The sequence below is a fragment of the Dreissena polymorpha genome, chromosome 4, assembly GCF_020536995.1.
Source record: "Dreissena polymorpha isolate Duluth1 chromosome 4, UMN_Dpol_1.0, whole genome shotgun sequence".
NCBI lineage: Eukaryota > Metazoa > Mollusca > Bivalvia > Myida > Dreissenidae > Dreissena > Dreissena polymorpha.
Window position 1 is genome coordinate 128960955 of NC_068358.1, and position 22092 is coordinate 128983046.

General features: G+C 36.1%; 1 protein-coding gene across 5 annotated transcripts in view; it reads left to right on the forward strand.

Moving 5' to 3' along the window:
* Positions 1–1053: 1053 nt before the first annotated feature.
* The window catches only part of LOC127876455 (heterogeneous nuclear ribonucleoprotein K-like), a 54539-nt gene continuing 33500 nt past the window's right edge, over positions 1054–22092 (forward strand). For all 5 annotated transcript variants that reach the window (XR_008047870.1, XM_052421751.1, XM_052421750.1 and 2 more), the window contains exons 1-2: positions 1054–1144; positions 16444–16524. Coding sequence is in view for 4 of the 5 variants with exons in the window: in XM_052421751.1 (XP_052277711.1) it covers positions 16509–16524 (16 nt within the window). In the remaining variant the exon portion in view is untranslated. The remainder of the gene's footprint in view (positions 1145–16443; positions 16525–22092) is intronic.

Sequence of the window (22092 nt, forward strand, 5' to 3'; positions counted from 1 at the left end):
GTAGTTCTTCGGGTATTTGGCTACGCAACTAGCATCTTCGATTACCCCGCTATATTCCAGCAATACACGGGAGAACTTCTGGAAGATTGGAGAGATGTCAACGTCTACAAGAAGGGGCGACGGTCACGCAGCGGAGAATTAAACGCCCTGTATCCCTTACCAGTGGTTTCTTCAAAACTTCTCGAGCACCATCTTCTGCCATCACATACTAAAATATCTCGATAAATACAAAGTTCACACCTTAATTAATCACGGCTTTCGCTCAGGGTATTCGTGTGAAACACAACTTGTAGTAAAAACTCACAATTTTCATAACTTTTATAATAAAAAAACAACAAGTCGAAACCATCACAGTGGAAGGCAGGGCCTTCGACACGGTCCAATGCTTGCTTATGAAACTCGAGAACTATGGAATCCGAGGTAAGTTTCCTCTCATTGATCTCAAACTTATTCAAAACCGCCTAGAAATGTGTGTGGTTGTTGACGGGGAGAAACCAGTAGGCTCCGGCGTTTCTCAATGGACAGTTCTAGGACAGCGATCAAACACAAAGTTCATCCCCAGAGAATACCCATCCAGACAGCCTGGTTGTATCACCGACATGTTACATTAGATGTACCTAAACCCACTCCAAAATAGACGACCTACCCACGTGTTGACGCTCTTGTGAAAGGTGTTGAAAAGGCACGTACCGGCCATTTCCAATCAACGCATTTTTTAGCAACGAAGGCCTCCACGTACAATTAAGGCTAAATAAAAGTAGGACTATATCCATCAGAACAAAGTGTGTAAGCAAGTAAATGACAAATTATCCCCCCCCCCCCAGTGCTTCCAAATAATTCCAGCAAAAACTGTTATCTTTACAAATTATTTCTTTGTTAAAACTGTGCCTGCCTGGAAGAAACTCGCACTCCCCATCGTCGAGTTAAAGACATATCTTCGACGTATTCATCCAGGGCCAGACCTATTTCCAGAGTCGTCTTGGGTTTTGGATAGCTTACACGAATCATTGGTAAATAGCCATTCAATGCCATTCATATTATCGTTGGGGTTATTGTCACTTTGAGGCAATTTTAACACGCCACCGCCATTTTGTAAAAAAAATCGATTCGAACGGAAAAATCTTCTCCACCCCAGAACTATTTGGTATTTATATATATTTCGTGTTGTTCTTTCGAAATGATAGAAAGCATTATAACACAATCGTTAAGCACGATTATTGCCTTAAAGTAGACTATACAATGGCAAAATGTCCATGCCCGGAAATCGAAAGTACGACTCCAAATCTAAACACACGCAGTGCCGCATGACCACGAGGAACGAAATCAAAAAATATATTACAAACAATGCGAAAGTCAAATCAGGTGTACATAGCATGAGGTCCAATGAATTATTACATGTACAGGATATTGTCTCGGAGCGTTTTTCCTGATTTTGTGAAGCGGCCCTGGACCCCTCACTTTGAAAAATCATAAATGAGTGGCGAACTTTTCAAAATTGTGAAATAAATTAGTAGCGAACTTCTCAAAATTGTGAAAAACAAGTTGTGAACTTGTACAAATTGTGATATTGCCTTGTTTAAGAATTAGTATACTATGTTAAAGCATTTTAAATCCTTGCATCATATAGAAATGTCTGTAAATAATGCATTAAAAATTTAAAATCATATTGTAATCATTCATAGTTCAATCAACAATATTCCAAATGGTAATCTCTATCTAAAACCATTGAAAAGCCTAACCCCTGTCCATATCTTCTCTGGCTTAATTAACTCAGTGCTCCTGCTAGGCCTAAATCGAAGGGCGCCGCGCCCTGCCCCCCCCGAACCTCCGCCCTGCCCCCCGAACCTCCGCCCTGCCCCCCCCCCCCCCCCCCCTCAAAAAAAAAAAAAAAAATTTTTTTTTTTTTTTTTTTTACATAATGATAATTCATAAATCTCTTAATTCATTGTAATTAGTTTAATCCTCATTGTAGACATTATATTTGAATGGTTTAATAATAATGGGAATAATACAATTATTTATAACATATAAATTAACATGCAAATAAAAGCATTCCAGAAACACCCGCGCGCTCGAACGTGCCCTTTTCACAAAATACTGCGCGTCGAAAGTGCCCTTTTCACAAAATACTGCGCGTCGAAAGTGCCCTTTTGACAAAAAAGCCACCCTGCCCTTTTCAAATTCTAGCTGGAGCACTGTTAACTTATGTAATGAATAAAAATTAGTGACTGATATACACTGATGTGCTTTCAGAAATTTTTTAAATGACTCCGTATAATTTAATTCATGTCCGTTTTAATAGTGCATTGTAAAAACACTGTGTAATTCTTTTGTTTCTTTATTGTAATCTCGAATAGCAATAAATCTGGATTATTTGATTGTTTTAGTCTTTTTAACATAGCAACGCGAGTTTCAAGACGCCATTTTGTTTGTTTAATGGTGGGGTTGATCTGTTTAATGGTGAGGTTGATCAGCCGCTTATCCATCGATTGCAGCTGTTTCAAAATTGTAATCTATTCACGTTTGTAATCGATTAAAACAAGCGACATCAGTTAAACAATAAGTAAACAAAATGTGAAAATTTAGAATGAAAAACGGTGAAACTAAACGTATTTATGAATTGTGAAATGGCAGTTTTTGGCAATTTTGATCACAAAATGTTTGTTTTTAGAGATTTAAACAGCCATTTTTGCAAAGAAAACTCTGGGTCGTGTTAGATTTGTGAATTGTCAATGTCAACATGTTGGTCCACGGCTAGAGCTGCAACGATTCACCAACAGCTCGATTCGATTTCAGACACTCCTATAACGATTTTTTCGATTCAATTCATCTTCAAACCTAGTTTTATCACATATTCACTCTTATGCCTCAAAGTTAATATTTCTGTTCAAATGTGATTTCAATAAAACATATAAGAAAGAATAGCAAATTAGGAATTTTAATATAAAAACTTCTCACTTGAAGATTGTGTTGATTACACAATAATATAAAAAATTAATAAATAATTATAAGAACGTATCTGGAATCAGTTGAATGGTAGTACTATCACTATTATACTTTTACCCAAAACCGCTCTAAGCATGTCTACCATTGTGCCATGACAGCATCACCTGCAGGGCCCTCAGTCCATTTTAGGGGAAGCGGGTCGCTACCCATAGCAGGGGGAATTTTCGCGGCGTTTCCCTTTTTGGGGGATTTTTAACTTACTTTCTAATTATTACGCTTGTACATGTTTACACTATATTCATTGCTTATTTCATAATTTAGTATGCTTGGCAAGATTAAATTAAAATAGAATTGAGATATAATAATCATGAGACACCTATCAATAAATAAAAAAATTTTTTGGGGGGGGGGGGGGGAGAAAGTATACTTCTCAGGGGGAAGAATGCGGCCGAATTTCGGCCGTGGATTTGACAGATTGAGGGCCCTGACCTGTTACCTGTAGGACAAATCACATTCTCTAATAAACTTAACAAAATTCCAACAGAAATAGAACTACTTTTCTGACTCGCGACTTCAGTAGTTGCACTTGTGCGACCTCTTAGTCTTGCTAAATCAACGTTATGTTTGCATTTGACATGTTGCATCAGATTAGTGGTTGAGCCGGACTTAGTGACGACACATCCATGAAGCACAGTTTGCACTTTGCTTTATCGGTAGGGCTACCATCCCGAAACCCAAAATACTGCCACACTTTTGATTTTAGCTTCTTAGGCGCTTCTGATAATTTCAATTTGTTGGCAACAACTTGTTCAGCCATTTTGACGCTTTTTCCGAAAGTAGACCGTAACGCACTTCTTGATTGGATGACTAAAGTAATAAGCAACCAATCGCGCGCGTCGTAATTACAGGTAAAGATAAAACCTTCACCTTCCCGTATCAATTGTCAGAATACAGCGTGCTTTACGTATCTATGTATATATGTTAAAGAATCAAATCGAATTTGGTAGGTTTGCTATCGTACTCGAATTGAAGCATTTCGAATCGATTTTCGATGAATCGGATCGAATCATTGCAGCTCTATCCACGGCCAGTCTCAAGGAAGGAAAAAAGCCCTGAATTAATCATAGGTGTTTCCGCAGTAACTATTTTATTTTTTATTGTTAACCATAATTCTAAGGTCCTGTTCTTAACCCATATGCATGTGCCCAGGGAGGCTAGATTGGTCATTGTCGGCTCGGAACTACTTGGTTCCCGGGGTACTCAGTACTACTCTTAAGAATACTTACATTACCCCGGGTACGGTAAATATACTTAAACGTACCCGGTCGACTTTGGGCTGTACTTGAGTTGTATCCCCGCCCAAATCCGATGATGTAAAACGCAATACCAATTACCATAAAACGTTATTGTTTATCAGCGCTTCCGTTAGTGGATGTCCAGGTGTAAATTACACACGAAAACGGCAGTTGTAAGTCCTTTATGCAAATGTTTGACGTCCGATAATCTGTAGTGCTGCAACAATACGCCAAAAACCGTATTGCAATATATTGTCAGTTCAAAAACCCGTATTGCAATATATCGCAATATATTGCTAACTTGTACCAAAATTATAACTTGCCAATTACCCGATTATCCCGTATATTCCAGTTTTAAAGCAAATTTTGGTAAATATTTACTATATACCGGTAAATGTGCTCAAGAATAACAAGAAACACAAACATTCGAAAAAAAATTTAAGTATCAAATACATTTTGGCATTTGTTACTATTTAAAGATGTGATGAAATAACGTCCAACCCGGGCGTTTTTTTTCCACTGAACCCCCGTAATTCACCTGACGTGATGTTCCCATTTTTATACAACACTAAATACACCCATACTTTCCATGCGACGTCCTACATGTCTGTATAATTTTCGCGCGCTTTTTATTGAGACAAAGGATAAAGCACTTTTTATTTGACACTATAATTTTTTATTGTCGCATTAGCATTAAAATTTTGAAGCGTATTTCCGAAATTTGGATTACAAATTTAATAATGCTCAATTCAGAATCGAACGAAACATTTACAGCTGTGCGCAATTAATTCAACGATAATCTGTTCAAAAGCGTCGAACGAATGCTCCGATGTAACAACGTTACTCCGTATAATATACTTTTCAGAATGCTATTTTTACGAAAAAAAATATTTACACTGCTTTGTTTTGTTTACCTTGTTATCATTATTTCGGATGGCTTTTCTGGACGAAATGTGAATGAATTTTTGTAAAATTTTCGTACCGGTATGATGAAAATCGTATCGCAATACAATATGCGGATTGCGTATTGCGATATATACCGATATACCGGTATATTGTTGCAGCACTAATAATCTGCATGTACGCTTTTTGCTAATACTAGTACACAACACATACAAATGTCAACAGTAAATCGGGCCATTCAGTCCGTTAACTCCGCCTAAGAGCTGCTGTTATCAATGAATTTCTCAGCGAGTGGCCAATATTGATTTTTCCAGCTGTCAATCAAATTCTTCTTGGTAAGCGCATTAAAAATTGGGGAATATGCAGGGTTCCCCAAAACTTGAAAAATCTGTCAGTCATTCGGACTGACAGACTTGAAATTTTTGTCATTCCGAATCAGTTTCTGTCAGTCCCACTGTCCGACTAAACTATTACGGCAAAACACAACAAAAGAGAGTACCTTTTTGATGTTAATTGGTTTTGATCACATTAAAATACAATAAAAACATGTCCACAGTCGATATAATTAAACAATTATTATATTTATAATAAACCACATATAAACCAAAGGTATTTTTTTTAGACTTCTTTTTGTCAAACTGTTTTTAAGCCTGCACAGCTCTACAAATCCATGTTCTTGAAAAGTTAGGGTGACATCCAATCAAATTTGACTTAATTGCACACAGCCATTCACACTACTTTGGATGACTTCAATTTCTGTTTATAAGCCGATTTCACATGTTCTTAAACAACACCTTAGTTGTTAAAATATATTCTCTTAGCTGAGGTGGTTGATTTCCAGGTTCAATTAAATGAATGTCACCTATTTCTTGATAGAAAGAACCATGATAATTACCACCATCCATTCTTGTTGTCTGAAATAACACAAAACATATTGCTACAAACTATCAACAACAAATCAAAACATAAATAACCTTATGTCCAAATTTTTAAAATATCCGAAATATAGTACATCGGGTGAAAAATCTAATTTTGATTTTAGAAATTGTTGGTGTGTAAATTAAAATATATCCTTCCCAGAACAATATAATAATGAATTTTTTTAACAGAAATGCTCACAAATGCCTGTTGAAACAAGTGTCCACGCGTTTTTTGTTGTGGAGAAATTAAATGGAACAAATAAAATGGCGGACGCACTCGGCTGCTTTTTTTTAACAAAGACCGTTGATTTTGAACTCCCATGTGATAGTCAATTCTAATCCAACTTTAAACATCAAAACATCAAAATGAAGGTAAGAAAAAAAGGATTTTGACAGAAGTTGAACAAAAAGCATTTACCTTCTAATAATCCAATAGCATATTATACACTTTGAGTGATCTTTTTGAAACCATTTTTCATCCGATTGTGTCGGTCAGTCGGACCGATTATCTTAAATCACTTGTCGGTCCTTAGAAAAATTTACCGGTCAGGACCGGCGGACCGACGGTTTTGGGGAACCCTGAATATGTATTAAATATCGAGTCCAGTGCATAGTTGTCAGATATTGATAATAGCAGCGTTTCATCGATGGTCACGTCTACTGACGCAAACGCGTTTCAATGAGAGGCAGACTATCCTACGGTACCTGAGGCTACAAGTCCCTATTAAGACTGATATCATACCATCAAGCGCAGTTCCAGTTATAAAGAGTGTTAAGTTTAATAAGCTAATTGTTGAGTGGTAAAAGAAACATGATTCTGTTTGAAGTCACTCACCACATTGATGTCAATATGCTTATTATTTGTACAAGTTTTAAAACGTTTCTAGCATAATCAATAAGTTTCCCAATTTGGATGAAAATGCCGCTAATTTTCCCAATTTGACCGGTACCGGTACCATTCCTAAAGTGGTGAGGAAAAACGCTAAATAGGGGGCATTGTGTTTCTGACAAACACATCTCTTGTTTTATTATTATTAATTTTAGCTTACCTGGCACGAAGTGACATGGTGAGCTTATGTGACCGTGTGATGTCCGACGTCCGTATGTGCGTGCGTGCGTGTATCCGTCAACAATTACTTTGTGTAGACAGTAGAGGTCACAGTTTTCATCCAATCTTTATGAAATTTGGTCAGAATGTTTATCTTGATAAAATCTGGGTTGGGATTGTATTTGGCTCATCTGGGGTCAAAAACTAGGTCACTATGTCACATAATAGGTCAAATAATAGAAAAACCTTGTGTAGACAATAGAGGTCGCAGTTTTCATCCAATCTTTATGAAATTTGGTCAGAATGTTTATCTTGATAAAATCTGGGTTGGGATTGTATTTGGGTCATCTGGGGTCAAAAACTAGGTCAAATAATAGAAAAACCTTGTGTAGACAGAAGAGGTCACTCGGTCAGCAGCTGGAGCGTGCTCGTTGCGACCGAGGCCAGGAGCCGCCTGCAGAAGATTGATTCTCGCGCTTTGATCTTCTGCGGATGGCTCAGCAAATCCAGCTGAGTCCGTCGCTTGAGCCGGACGTCTTCTTCACTGCTGAGACTGCTGTCTTCTCCAGGATGCAGCGGATCTGACCAATCCGCTGTTTATCGTCAAGAGCTCGCCTGCCCGTACCGGTCCAGAGGTCCCGTCTGTAGAGGGATGGGTACGGCGGGACAGCAGGACCACCAGTGGAAGGACATACGGGACGGACTCGGGGTTCCTTCGTTATGGAAGGGAACCAATGAACATCGAGGGTGTGGCTTTAAAGAGGGACCCCGGGGCGGCGGTACCTAGTGCGCTCAACGCGCTGGGGAAACCGTCTCGGGGATGAAGACGACAGCTGGTGACAGCGAGAGGGGCCATAAAGGCAGAGCGATGCTTGCACTCTCTTGGCAGAGGCGTCCAGAACAAGAATTTATCTGGAGATTGTCTCCCCTGAAACATCACAGGGGCAGGTCGATACCAAATGTAGTCGTGAAGACGCGGGAACGACATTAACTACAACATACACACGACAGTAGAGGTCACAGTTTTCATCCAATCTTTATGAAATTTGGTTAGAATGTTTATCTTGATGAAATCTGGGTTGGGATTGTAATCGGGTCATCTGGGGTAAAAAACTAGGTCAAAAACTAGGTCAAATAGTAGAAAAACATTGTGTAGACAGTAGGGGTCACAGTTTTCATCCAATCTTTATGAAATTTGGTCAGAATGTTTATCTTAATAAAGTCTGGGTTGGAATTGTATTTGGGTCATCTGGGGGTCAAAAACTAGGTCAAATAATAGAAAAACCTTGTGTAGACAATAGAGGTAGCAGTTTTCTTCCAATCTTTATGAAATTTGGTCAGAATGTTTATCTTTATGAAATCTGTGTTGGGATTGTATTTGGGTCATCTGAGGTAAAAAACTAGGTCACTATGTCAAATAATAGAAAAACCGTCAATAATTTGTGTAGACAGTACAGGTCACAGTTTTCATCCAATCTTTATGAAATTTGGTCAGAATGTTTATCTTGATGAAATCTTGGTTATGATTGAATTTGGGTCATCTGGGGTCAAAAACTAGGTCACTAGGTCAAAAACTAGGTCAAATAATAGAAAAACCTTGTATAGACAATAAAGGTCACAGTTTTCATCCAATATTTATGAAATTTGGTCAAAATGTTTATCTTGAAGAAATCTTGGTTGGGATTGTATTTGGGTCATCTAGGGTCAAAAACTAGGTCACAAGGTCAAATAATAGAAAAACCTTGTGTAGACAATAGAGGTAACAGTTTTCATCCAATCTTTACAGTGTTTTTTTATGGCAATTTAGGGGCCAATATTGGGCCCCGTTCCCCTCAAAGAAGAGTATATATTTTTCCCTACTTTTGTAGAAAAAATCCCCTCCAAAAGTAAAAAAAATATAAAAAATTATAAACAACTGTCTTATGATAAATATATCTCAAATTTATTTCATAAACAACTAACAAAGTATATGACTATAATTAATATGATTTTCTATTATTATAAAGAGTTATATTAAATTAGTTTTTCCAAAATCAGTGGACTTTTCACATTGATTGCTTTTTTTTAACAAAATGGCCTGGAAAACGCCTTATGTGTCAATATTTGTTGATAAAAACATTCCAATATGGTACATTTTATTGGAAAAAAATGCTCAAATTTGCCATTTTATCGATTTAAAAAATCCCAATTACCAGGGTAGACTCAAATTGGCTTGGAAAACTGAGACTGTGAATGACGGCTGAACTGTCTGAAACTAGTGTTGAAAAAATCATTGATGTTTATTTAAGAAAAAGGACAGAGACATTCAGCTGTGACTATTACATTCATACATACATGTGTATTCATATAACAAATATCATTACATATAAAAGAGTGAATTTTAAAATTTCCCCTTTTCCTAAAAAAACGACGCGTTTTTCCCCTTTGGACGTGCCCCGCCACCATTCCCCTATAGGTGAAAAAAAACACTGCTTTATAAAATTTGTTCATAATGTTTATCTTGATAAATCTGGTTTGGGATTGTATTTGGGTCACCTGGGGTCAAAAACTAGGTCACTAGGTCAAATAATAGAAAAACCTTGTGTAGACAATAGAGGTCACAGTTTTCATCTAATCTTTATGAAATTTGGTCAGAATGTTTATCTTGATGAAATCTGGGTTGGGATTGTATTTGGTTAGTCAGGTGAGCTATTCAGGACCATCATGGCCCTCTTGTTTTACTTTTATACCTATGTTGCCAGCTGGTATAATGCTATTAACCTTTGATTAAATGTATATTTATGTAATTTACATGAAAAAAATGAAGCAATTTTAAGTGTTGAATGGTTGGTGAAAACATCTTCTAAAATTCCCCTTTTCGCCCAAAACGATGCGAAATTCCCAACTCTAAGGGCCCCAATCCCCCAAAGTGAAGCAAGGGCCCTGGTTTAAGTATAATTACTGTACCCAGGGTACATATAAGTATACTTAAAGAGTACCCGGGGTTCATATAAGTAGTATGGTAAGTACCAGAGACGACAATGACCAATCAAGCAACGTTATAGATAATTTTTCACCCATGGGGGTAAATACCCCCACTTATCAAAGCATGGGGGTAAATGGTCAAATTTTGCCTTGCTTAAAGGGTAATTTGCTTAAAGTAAAACAAGAATATAGCCGGGTACAGACACACTACTTTAATCATGTAAAACACAATAAACCATTAACTATGTGTATTCCTTCATAGTACAGTTTCTGAAAGTGTTTTTGTTGTTTAACTGTCCTTGCTTTATAGGCAGGTGAGCCACGGAAAAAGTGTTTGCCAACCGTTGTTTTATTAGCTTTTAAGTGTGTCCTTTTTGAGTTGAAAACAGAGGAAACTAGAAATGGCGCGGCAGAGGCCGACGCGTATCCCCACGCCGCATGTTTGACCCAAGGGCGCCCCAGGGTTGATCATGGGGCCATGCATAGTTGAGATTGACTGTATTGTCATAAGAGAAGTTCAGTATCAATTAGAAGTGAATGGGTGTAAAAATAAAAGAAGTTATAGTAAAAGGCAATTTTGGGAGGGTGTGGCCTATGTGGGCGGGGTGCCCCAGGGTTGGTAATGGGGCCATGCATAGTTGAGATTGACCGTATTGTCATAAGAGAGGTTCAGTATCAATTTGAAGTGAATCAGTGTATTAATGAAGAAATTATAGTAAAAGGCAATTTTGGGCGGGTGTGGTCTATGTGGGCGTGGCGCCCCAGGGTTGGCAACGGGGCCATGCATAGTTGAGTTTGACCGTTTTGTCATAAGAGAGGTTCAGTATCAATTTGAAGTGAATCAGTGTAGAAATGAAGAAGTTAATGTAAAATAACCTAAAAATTTTTTATAGTAAATGGAATTTTTTGGTGGGTGTGGCCTATGTGGGCGGGCGCCCCAGGGTTGGGATTGGGGCCATGCATAGTTGAGATTGACCCTAATGTCATAACAAAAGTTCAGTATCAATTTGAAGTGAATCCGTGTAGAAATGAAAAAATTATAGTAAATGGAAATTTTTTGTGGGTGTGGCCTATGTGGGCGGGGCGCCCAAGGGTTGGGAATGGGGCCATGCATGGTTGAGATTGACCGTATTGTCATAAGAGAGGTCCAGTATCAATTTGAAGTAAATCGGTGTAGAAATAAAGAAGTAAATGTAAAATAATCTAAAAAATGAGTGATAATTTCTGACGCGGCCCCACCCCAACCGCTATAACTTTTGACCCAGGGGTCAGATCAAAATTCCAAATAGTGCAGGGTCGCACATATGCTCATAGCTACCATGTGTGTAAGTTTCAAGGTTCTAGTGCTTTTAGTGTAGGAGGAGATAGTGGCCAGGACGGACGGACAGACAGACGGACGGACGGACGGACGGCGGAGATAACCACAATATCCCCACCTTTTTTTCAAAAAGCGTGGGGATAATTAAATAATTCCGTATAGGCAGTAAAATGTTTTAATCGATACAACTTTTGCTGTGTAAAAAGAATCAATTTTACTTTGAGAAGTAATTTGTTTTGGCTTTGAAGAAGCTATGCTGAACTCTTCATGTAAATAAACACATTGACTGTCTGTTAAAAAAAGCAATACTGAATTTACCATGCATTTAGATGATACAGAGTATATATACCGACTGGCTAACTATTTCTACAATCCGGCGCACAAATTTGCTCTAATTTTTACGATAACCAGTCTCATATTTTGGCGAAAGATAATCAGCTGTTTATATTTTTGTTTACGTTGTACGCAGAGAATTTACATCATTTGCGTTAGTCCAGATTAACTTGCTTTAATGTACGCATGGAAATGATAAATTGAACGTATCTTGATTTTTCTAATGGGTATATTACGCTGATACGCATCTTATCTAGAACGCTGATCAAGACCCAGTTAGTGCGCACGCAGTCTGTAGACAGTGACATGCTTATCGAAAGAGATAAGATAAACTGCGCATGGGGGTCCTCTCGATGTACAGACCGAGTTGCTAATACTTGGACATGAATCTCAATAAGGAGTATAGCGGGATTTATCACCATGAAACTCCAGATGTAAACAGATGCATTGGTCAAATTTTCGATGCGTCAAATTAACACATAGCAGAAAAATAGGTCGGGTCGAAATTGAGTCATTTTCAAATTCTCACGTCAAAACGCAGTATTCTGTGTCTATTGAAATCCCTGCAGACCATGCTAATGCAGAAGAAAAAGAATGCAAAAATGCAGGGTCCTATGATATTTATCAAACCATTCCTAGGGACCCCTAAAATTTAATATTGATGTAAAACACTGTAATTATTGAAAATTCTTTTCCAGATAAGGTATCAGGGGAAATGTATAGTAGAATTTGGTACACAAGTATTTGGACCCTTTTGAAGCTCCAGAATTCTTTTAAATAACATGAAATTACCAAATAAATGAACAGTTGAAAAGGATGCATAATGATCAGTGTCCGACAAATTTCTTATTTTTCAGGTAGCCCACTGGGCTACCAATAAAAATATTTGGTAGCCCATAAAATTTTCCTACAAAATGATAAGAGGCAGGTTTTCATCTTTATTTTATTTCTTCATTTAGATATACATAATATGTATACATACATATACATAAAACAGCAAGTAGTCTGATGTACATGTAGTCAATATCGTAAATTAATGTTACAGTACATGCACCGTGTACTTAAATGTAAATGTACCAAAGAAAAACAGATACTACATGTAGATATTACATGTATGTGCACATGTATGTGTACTTAAATTCGGACAGCACGTTAAGTCGTAAACGTGAATAAAGCGTTTAGATGATCAATACGATTGACTCGTATGGTGTTAATCAATGCAATTGCCCTTTTTAACAACAAATACTGAGTTTCAAGAAATCAAGAGTATTAAAGCATTTATTTACTTGTGTCCGACTTTAAGTACTATCCGAATTTACGTATTTCATCCGTATGTTACGAAACTTGTGTGCAGTCAGTACACAATACAATAATTGTTTCAATAATGAAGGAACTCGTGTTTACATGATATTTTATTAAGAGAAAATGTCAATGCCAAATAATTCGCGATATATCCCGGTACTTTAGTTAAAATTCACAACGAAACTTTTAATGGAAATTAAATGATCTCAATGTTGTACTCGCTACGAATTTTTTTATTTACAAATAAATACACCCACGCCAATTTTTGCACGCTTTTTATCAGGACAAAGAAATTCATTTCTTAAATGTAGAATTTTGTAACCTAAAATAGCTGTACACAACGCGTGCAAACCGTGGCAGGTTATTTACGCATGTTGCAATACAACGGTCCTGATTGGGAGCTTATTTCATCATATCTTTAAATAGAACCATATGCCGATATTCATTTGACACTTTAGAAAATTTCAAACGTTTGTGTTTATGACTCTTATTGTCTATATTACCCACCCAAAAATATAAATCGGGTATATATGGGATTATTGATAAACAGGCGATTAATCCAATTATTAATTGACAATGCAAACTAATTAGCAGGTGTTAACCGCGTTCACAAAGTTGTCATTAATATTCATTTTCGGTTTCGTTACCGTTTTGAAGAATCCGCTATTGTTTTGATTTATTTAATGTTTGGCGTCCTTCGATATTTAACGACATCAAAAACGTTGTCGCTATTACTCATTGTTGCGGTAAACAAAGAATTCCAAACTGCGAAATGATGTTGCATCATGTGCGCCAACTATCCAACCGGCTCTCATTATATTATTAGCAGACGACAAATTTTGATTCTGATTGGATGATTAAAATACACTGTTACTGTTTAAGACATTACCGCAAGTGATCGGTGACTGATTAGATAATTGATTGCACTTTGTTATCGGATTATAAGCAATACACAGTGTACAAACACATGGTCAGCGTGTTTATTCTACGTATGTCTGTCAATAAACCGGGCTACCGCTCTTATAGATTTATAGTAGCCCGGCGGGCGTCAGCTGGAAAATTTCAGTAGCCTGATGAAAAATTTCGGTAGCCCCCGGGCTCCGGGCAATGGATTTGTCGGACACTGTAATGATTAATAATGTGCATGTTTAAATTAAACATATTAAGTTAACCATATTCAGATTTCTTCCAATATATAAATGGGATTCTAATTGAAGCAGAATGCAGGCATTCAAAATTTTAACAAATAATCTGCCTTGCACTAAGATGCAAATGTTATCAAGAAGCTAACTGCAAAATTGTTTACCGTAATACAATATCTGTTTCTGTGTTGAATTTTACTTACGATTATGTGTAACAACATGTGCAGACTATTTAACAAATATGAAAAAAGAAATAACTTCAGATGTACAGTTATTACAAATTAAAATTTTATTTGATCCCTGAAAATTTCAAGTGCCAGTTTATTGACCTTATGGTTTAAAAAAAAAATATTGAAATCCCTAATCAAACAGTGAAAACATTCAAATGAAATTATCGACATGTACTTTCATTGATTATCAATTTACCTGTGTGACTCTGTGGCTCAGGCAGATAAAAGAAGGGGAGAATACTGTCACAGATTGCTTAGTAACAGGAGCCTGAAGCAGGCAGAAATCAATAGTTCTCAAGTCAGGTATGCTGCTATTATAGGCTATTGATTTCTTTGTTCACTGGGAATTGACAGCCTATTGGCACATGTTCATCAATACATAGACACAACCTGACTAGTAGATACAATTAGCCAGGTGAAAATGCAAAAAAAAAATAAATTCATTCTCCTTTTTTTATTAAACATTTATCATATAACTTGTGCAAATGGTAAATAAGATTATGCTCTTAGTTAGTTTGATGAATTTCTTGGATTATTTACAGAAATGCTTCTCACTTATTCAAAATTTGTCCAAATGTATTCTTTTCTTTTTTCAAAAGAAAGCTTATATTAAAAAGGGAATTATAGGGGTAAAATATATACTTTTGTGCAGCATAATAGGGTTCAATTTATTTCAGACAGAAATTAGCCCCCCAAAATACTGAAGAGGAGATTATTAATAATTAATAGTTTGAAATACGATCTATTCCTCTATCCAGGTCTTTGGGCCTTCTGCATGTTTACATTTTTCCACTTTTGAATAAAATTGCTTGCTTAACTTCAAACTTAGATTATTGCTTCAGGGTTCAAATGCTGCATAATAAAAAAAAAATATATATATATACACACATAAGTTTCAGCAAATCCCTCATCTCTATCATCTAGTGCTCACAAAATTACATCTCTGTATTATTGTTGTTGAGAACTATTCAGGTTTGACATGCTTGTTTGGTTAGTTTTTAAAATTCTCATTAAAGGGATCTTTTCACGTTTTGGTAAATTGACAAAATTGAAAAAAGTTGTTTCAGATTTGTAAGTTTTCGTTTTAGTTATGATATTTGTGAGGAAACAGTAATACTGAACATTAACCATGCTCTAATATAGCCATTATATGCATCTTTTGACGATTTTAAAACCTAAAAATTATAAAGCGTTGCAACGCGAAACGATTGAATAATTTGGAGAGTTCTGTTTTTGTCGTTAAATTTTGTGAAACTACGAAGATTGCTTATATAAGGTATAAAATACGTCAAAAAGTGTACTCGGCGGAATAGCTCAGTAGGCTAAAGCGTTTTTACTTCAGGACTCTGGCAGGACTCCAGGGGTCACTGGTTCGAAACCTGCTCCGGGCAATGTTCTTTTCCTTTTTTTATTTTTTTTCTTGATTTTTTAATGGAGCTTTTACGATCCAATGTTTACATTTATCAATATAAACCATTTAATGAATAAGTTGAAAAAATGCCAAAATCTGTGAAAAGGCCCCTTTAATTAGTAGTTTTGTGGGGAAAAAACTGTTACATTTGTAAAACTTAATTGAGAAGTGTCAATTGTGTCATGTTTTTTTGGAACTTTGTATATGTTGAACTGTTGTGAGTGAATGTACATGACTCTGGAGTTTGTCATCTTTTGTGTTAAGTTGTGCAAACTTATTCCTCTGTTTGAATTGCTAAATGTGTGCAGGATATTATAATCACCAATCATTAACAATGACAATAAATGACAAACAATTGGGGGCGGTCACACACAATATCTGCCCAAATGTGAAAAGTTCCCAATTGACAAGCATGACTGTATGACAAGTTGACCAAAAGTACAAAAAATGTTGAAACTTATCAGGAAATTTTCTGACAAGTCCTTCCTCGGTTTAAAAGTGTAAGTTAGCTTTATCGTGCAACTAGCAAGTGAATTGTGTAATATTGTACGTGAAACACAAACAATAAATTCAAGTTAATTTACACATTTATAATAATTGTATTCATATTATCTATTTTGATCTCTTTCAGAAGGTGACTATCGTAAGCCACAACAGAACCAGTTCTTCCCAAAAACTGATAACTCTTCAACCAATATGTCTGACGGAGGCTGTGAGTGATAAATATTTTGTAGTGATTTTATTGTAGCAGATAAATATTATGAATGTTATAAATGAACTAGTACACAAGTTGATTGTAATGAACCTTTTATTGGCCGAATAAAATATTTTATCATTTAAGGTCATAATGCCACCAGGTCAGATATGTCCTGGCAATTGTTATAAAACTTTTTAACTTTGTCTTAAAAAATTATGACGTGTGTGAATAAAACCAAGACTTTAATTTTAAACAATGTTTTTAACACAAAAAAATACATGATTTGAGTATTTTGGGTAACAATTCTCGTTTTGGTGTTTTATAGTGGAAAGTGTGGGGGAAAGCCTGTGTTGCTATTTTTTACAGCTTTTGCAATAGATTGGTCAGTCTTGTATTTTCTATCTTTAAAAAATGGCATTTCACTTTTTATCCCCCACCATCGGCGGAGGGATATTGTTCTTGCGTTGTCTCTCGTCCTTCCGTCCGTCTTTCCGTCTGTCCGGAGCCATATCTTGGAAGTGCTTTGACGGATTTCATTAAAACTTGGTATGAGTATAAAGGCCTTTTCCCCACATTGCCACGGGTCCGAATTTCAGTCCCATTCCCAATGCAAATCTGGTTGTTTTTTTCCCAATTGAAAAAAAATTCCCAATTCCAAAAAAAAAAAAATCATTTTTTTTTTTTTAACCTTTAAATATATAAGCTAACCTGATCCAGTGTAGAAAATAGAAAAATATTGCATAATTAAATTATCTGTTGCCTTGAATTTGTTTTAAAAACAGTAAAAAATGTTAAATTGATTATTTAAGACTTTCCTTGTTTTCCCCGGCGTTTTGCGCAATTTTTTTCCCCTCCAAATAGGCCAGGCCCTTTCATCCAAATCAGATTTAAAAAAAACTGCACTTATTACACATGCTCATAATATTTTGTAAAAAATTAAATAATATGTTATCAAAATGGTCGTTATTTACCAGTTAACGGCTTCTCTGAAATATAAGAAACACTATTTTCATGTGATAATTTTTACCAATTGAGCCAGTTTTGCGATTATTTTTTTTCCCAAAATGGAGTTTTTCACGACGCGAAATTCCCAAAATTCCAGTGTGGCGTTTCCCCAAAATGGAGTGGAAAAGGCCTGGTATATATATGGATACTAGGATGATGCACACCAAGTGGCATTGTAACCATCTGTTAACAACGGAGTTACGGCCCTTTGTATCTTGTAAAAAATGCTTTTTTGAGTGTCAAATATAATACTTTTGTCTCCAGAAGCATATTGGCGGGGGATATCAATTCAACAAATTTGCTTGTTAAACTTTGCAATAGAGAAATGTGTAAGATTGAAATTAATTAGTTACCTTAACAAGTATTATAGCGATTTAACTTGACTTTTTATCCATAATCATAAAAACTATTGTACACAGTGTGTGTTTTTTGTTCAGGACCGGTATTTGTTCCCCATGGAAAAAAGTATATGTTTTTCCCAAATGAGATCTAAAAATTCCCCATTGAAAATTTCAATAACAACAAAACACACACACACACAAACTTGTTAGCTCGACTATTATATATGAAATATATATAGTGGAGCTATCCTACTCACCCAGGCGTCGGCATCTGCATGAGCATCTGTGTCCGCGTGAGCCTTGGAATGTTAAAGTTTGCGTACCACCTCAAATATTTTCCTTGACATATTGCTTTCATATCTTGCATACTTCTTTACCAACATGACCCCAATCTATAAACAAGAGCAGACAACTGTACCAAGCATTTTGTAAGAATTATGGCCCTTTTTCCACTTGGAATATGCATATTATTGATAAATCTACGTTAAAGTTTGCTTACCACCTCAAATATTTTCTATGTACCTAAGTTATCATATTGCTTTGATATTTTGCATACTTCTTTACCAACACAACCCCAATCTATAAACAAGAGCAGACAACTGTATCAAGCATTTTGTAAGAATTATGTTCCCTTTTTATACTTAGAAAATTGAAAATTTTGTGAAGTTTTGTGTTTAGGTTCACTTTATTCCTAAAATATCAAAGCTATTGCTTTTATACTGGCAACAATCACTATCATAAGGGGACAGTGCAGGCAAAGTTATGTTTTTCTGACTGGCATTTTGACATATTTATGGTCCCTTTTATACTTAGATATTTTAACATTTGGTTAAGTTTTGTGTTTTGGTCCATTTTACTCCTAAAGTATCATAGCTGTTGCTTTCAGACTTGGAAAACTCACTATCATAAGGGGACTGTACAGGGCAAGTTGCATAACTCTGGTTGGCATTTTAACGGAATAATGGCCCTTTTAATGCTCCCCCAAATTTTTTGGGGGGAGCATATAGTCGCCGCTTCATCTGTCAGTGTGTCCTTCTGTCCGTGCACATTTTTTGTCCGGGCTATTTCTCAGCAACTAATGACCAGAGTTCAATGAAACTTTATGGGAAGCTTCACTACCAAGAGGAGATGTGCATTTTATCAGCGGGTTCTGGTCAGATGATTTTTCACAGAGTTATGGCCTTTTGAAATTTTCCAATAACTGTACATATAGTGCAATTCTTGTCCCCCCAACTACTGACTGGAATTCAATGAAGCTTTATGGGAAGCTTAACTTCTTTGAGGAGATGCGCATGTTATTTGTGGGTTCTGGTTAGATGATTTATTTAGAGAGTTATGGCCCTTTAAAATGTTTAAGTTGCTAAACCATCCATCGTATTATTTTGTACAAAGTTATGCCCCTTAAGACGTTTCCTTCTATCTGAATATATAGTGCAATATTGTGACAAAAAAACCTTTGTGGAGCATCACCCGTCTCCGACGGTTTCTTGTTTGTCTTAGTAACTTTGAATATTTTGTTAGATTTTGTGTTTAGGTCCACTTTCTTTCTAAAGTATCAAGGCTATTGCTTTCAAACTTCAAATACATTCTTACTATCATGAGGGTACTGTACCTGGCTAGTTGACTTTGACCTTGACCTTTGAATGACCTTGACTCTCAAGGTCAAATTAATAAATTTTAATTAAATTGCCATAACTTCTTTATTTATGATCAGATTTGATTCATACTTTGACAAAACAATACTTTAATGTAAATTTATATAGCAGTGTTTTTTCATTACTTTGGAATGTTGCTAAAAAGGTTTTCAACCTATAGAGTTAAGTTTATTTATTTATTTATTAACGAGGCTGTTTTCGGAGAAAACCCGAGCTATTGTCATAGCCAGCTCGTCGTCCGCCGTAGGCATCATGCTAAAACCTTAACATTGGCCATAACTTTTTAAATATTGAAGATAGCACCTTGATATTTAGCATGCATGTGTATCTTATGGAGCTGCACATTTTAAGTGGTAAAATTTCAAGGTGAACATCATCCTTCAAGGTCTAGGGTCGAAAAAACAAAGTCAAGGGAAGTAATAAGCTTTAAATGGACATAGTTATCTGACCTGCCCACTTATATAATTTTGTTAAATAAATCAAAGCGGCGCAGTAGGCGGCATTGTGTTTCTGTCAAACACATTGTGGTAAAAGGTCAAGGTCATTGTTAACGGTCTTCGGTAAAAAATACAGATTTAAGGGAAGTCATAAGCTTTAAAAAGAGAGAAAATTATTCAATATTGAACAAAGCCACTTTATATATTTGGCATGCATGTGTGTCTCATGGAGCTGCACATTTTGAGTGGTGAATCTACAGTCACGGTAGTGGCTTTTAATTATTTGCTACTAAAAATAGACATTTGTTACAGACAATTATTTTCAAGGAAAGTAATTTATATAATTATAAATCTCATATTATATTATTTCCTTACCAAGATTTGAAGTTCTTTTCACAGTTACTGTACAGATTTATTATTTTGATTATTTATAACCCAAATGATTGATTTGTCAAAGTTTTTTTTATAAATGATATACAGTAGATTTCGCTTAATTGAATAGCCCATTTGTCACATCTGAATATTCAATTATCCGGAGTATTCAATTATACGGAATCAGTTATAGTTTCAAATGTTATCACTAACCGGGTGTAATCCTCCTGGAAATTGTGCTTTTCATGCATAATCAAAACATCGTTTGGACACGTAAAGCGTTTAAAAAAAGTTAATATTGGAATTTAATATTGAATCCATTATAAATATAATATAAATGGTTTGCTGAATTCCCAAATGAGAATACAAATTTTGTAATCCAAAACACACTTTCTACCTTTAAATAAAACGTCCACATGTATTTCCTTTGCCCCCAACAAAAAGCTAGCAAAAACTATGCAGCAATGTTCAATGTCACGCCATACGGTGCGTGTAATGTTTTTCCTATTTTCATTTTATTGCTTACCCAACGCTTACGCTAGCAACATCTATTGCTCATGTATTGTCCTGGTAAAAAGCGTGCAACAATTAGCGTGGGTGTATATACACTGTCGAAGGAAAACTTTGTAGCGAGGAGAATGCTGTATCTTTGACGTTACGCTCTTTCAGGTAGTTAAGTATTGAAACAGATAATGTACTGTGTACTGATTTACTGGAAAATCTGGTCAAGACTGGATTTAATTTTGGTTATTGTGAAAACATGATCAGCAGTGTTAAGACTGCGATGTTTTGACAAATGTGTGCGTTTTCGATTGTTTGACATCATGTTTAGATATGATTTACTGTGACGCATTTGTGTAGATTTATATACATGAACTGAGAATATAGTGTAACATTCCATCACCTATCACAAACTGTCGAGCAAGACACGTCAACAATTTGTTTCTAATCAGCAACACACTCTTTAATTGTTTCTAAGCGACAACAAACTGTTGAAGTGTGTTACTCGACAGTTTGCATTCGAAAGTTTGCACCTGACTGCACACCGGAGACTCCAGTGTTTGCATTGTACTTGCTCGCATACTACACCTGTTAGTCACGTGACGCTTGACAGACGCTGCATACATGAATGGTGTGAAATGAAAACAAAGGCAGTCAATTGAGCGTGTCTGTCAAAATCATTGATACGAATCGTATCCTTGGAGATTTATGACATTCTTTGCTGGATTATAGTGTGGATTATAATGTTCAATAGAAAATTGGCTATTCAATTAACCGAAATACGCCATATTTCCTATCAGAATATGTGGAATTTTTACAACGTGAAGAGATGCAAATGGTTTGGTGATTTCAATTTCTATTCAATGAACCGAATTATTCGATTATCCGGTATTCAATTAAGTGAAATCTACTGTAATTTCTTTGATGTTCATTACATACCTGTGGACTTATGTCCATAGATACATGATCAACACTGGCTATGATATGATCTCTTTTAAACCACAGGCCCTGGTTGTCAGTGATGTCTAACATGGTCATAATTGACTGTGAGACCTCCCCCCCCCCCCCCCCCCCCCCCCCCCCGGTTGGATTGGACAAAATTCAAGGGCAGTAATAACCTTCAAAGGGAGATGATTTCTATACCTGCCAAATGATAAATAGAAAAGTTATTTCAATGCGGCAATGCGGCGCAGTAGGGGGCATTGTGTTTCTGACAAACACATCTCTTGTTGGGTCACTAGGTCACAGGTTAAGGTCACTGTGACCTCTAAA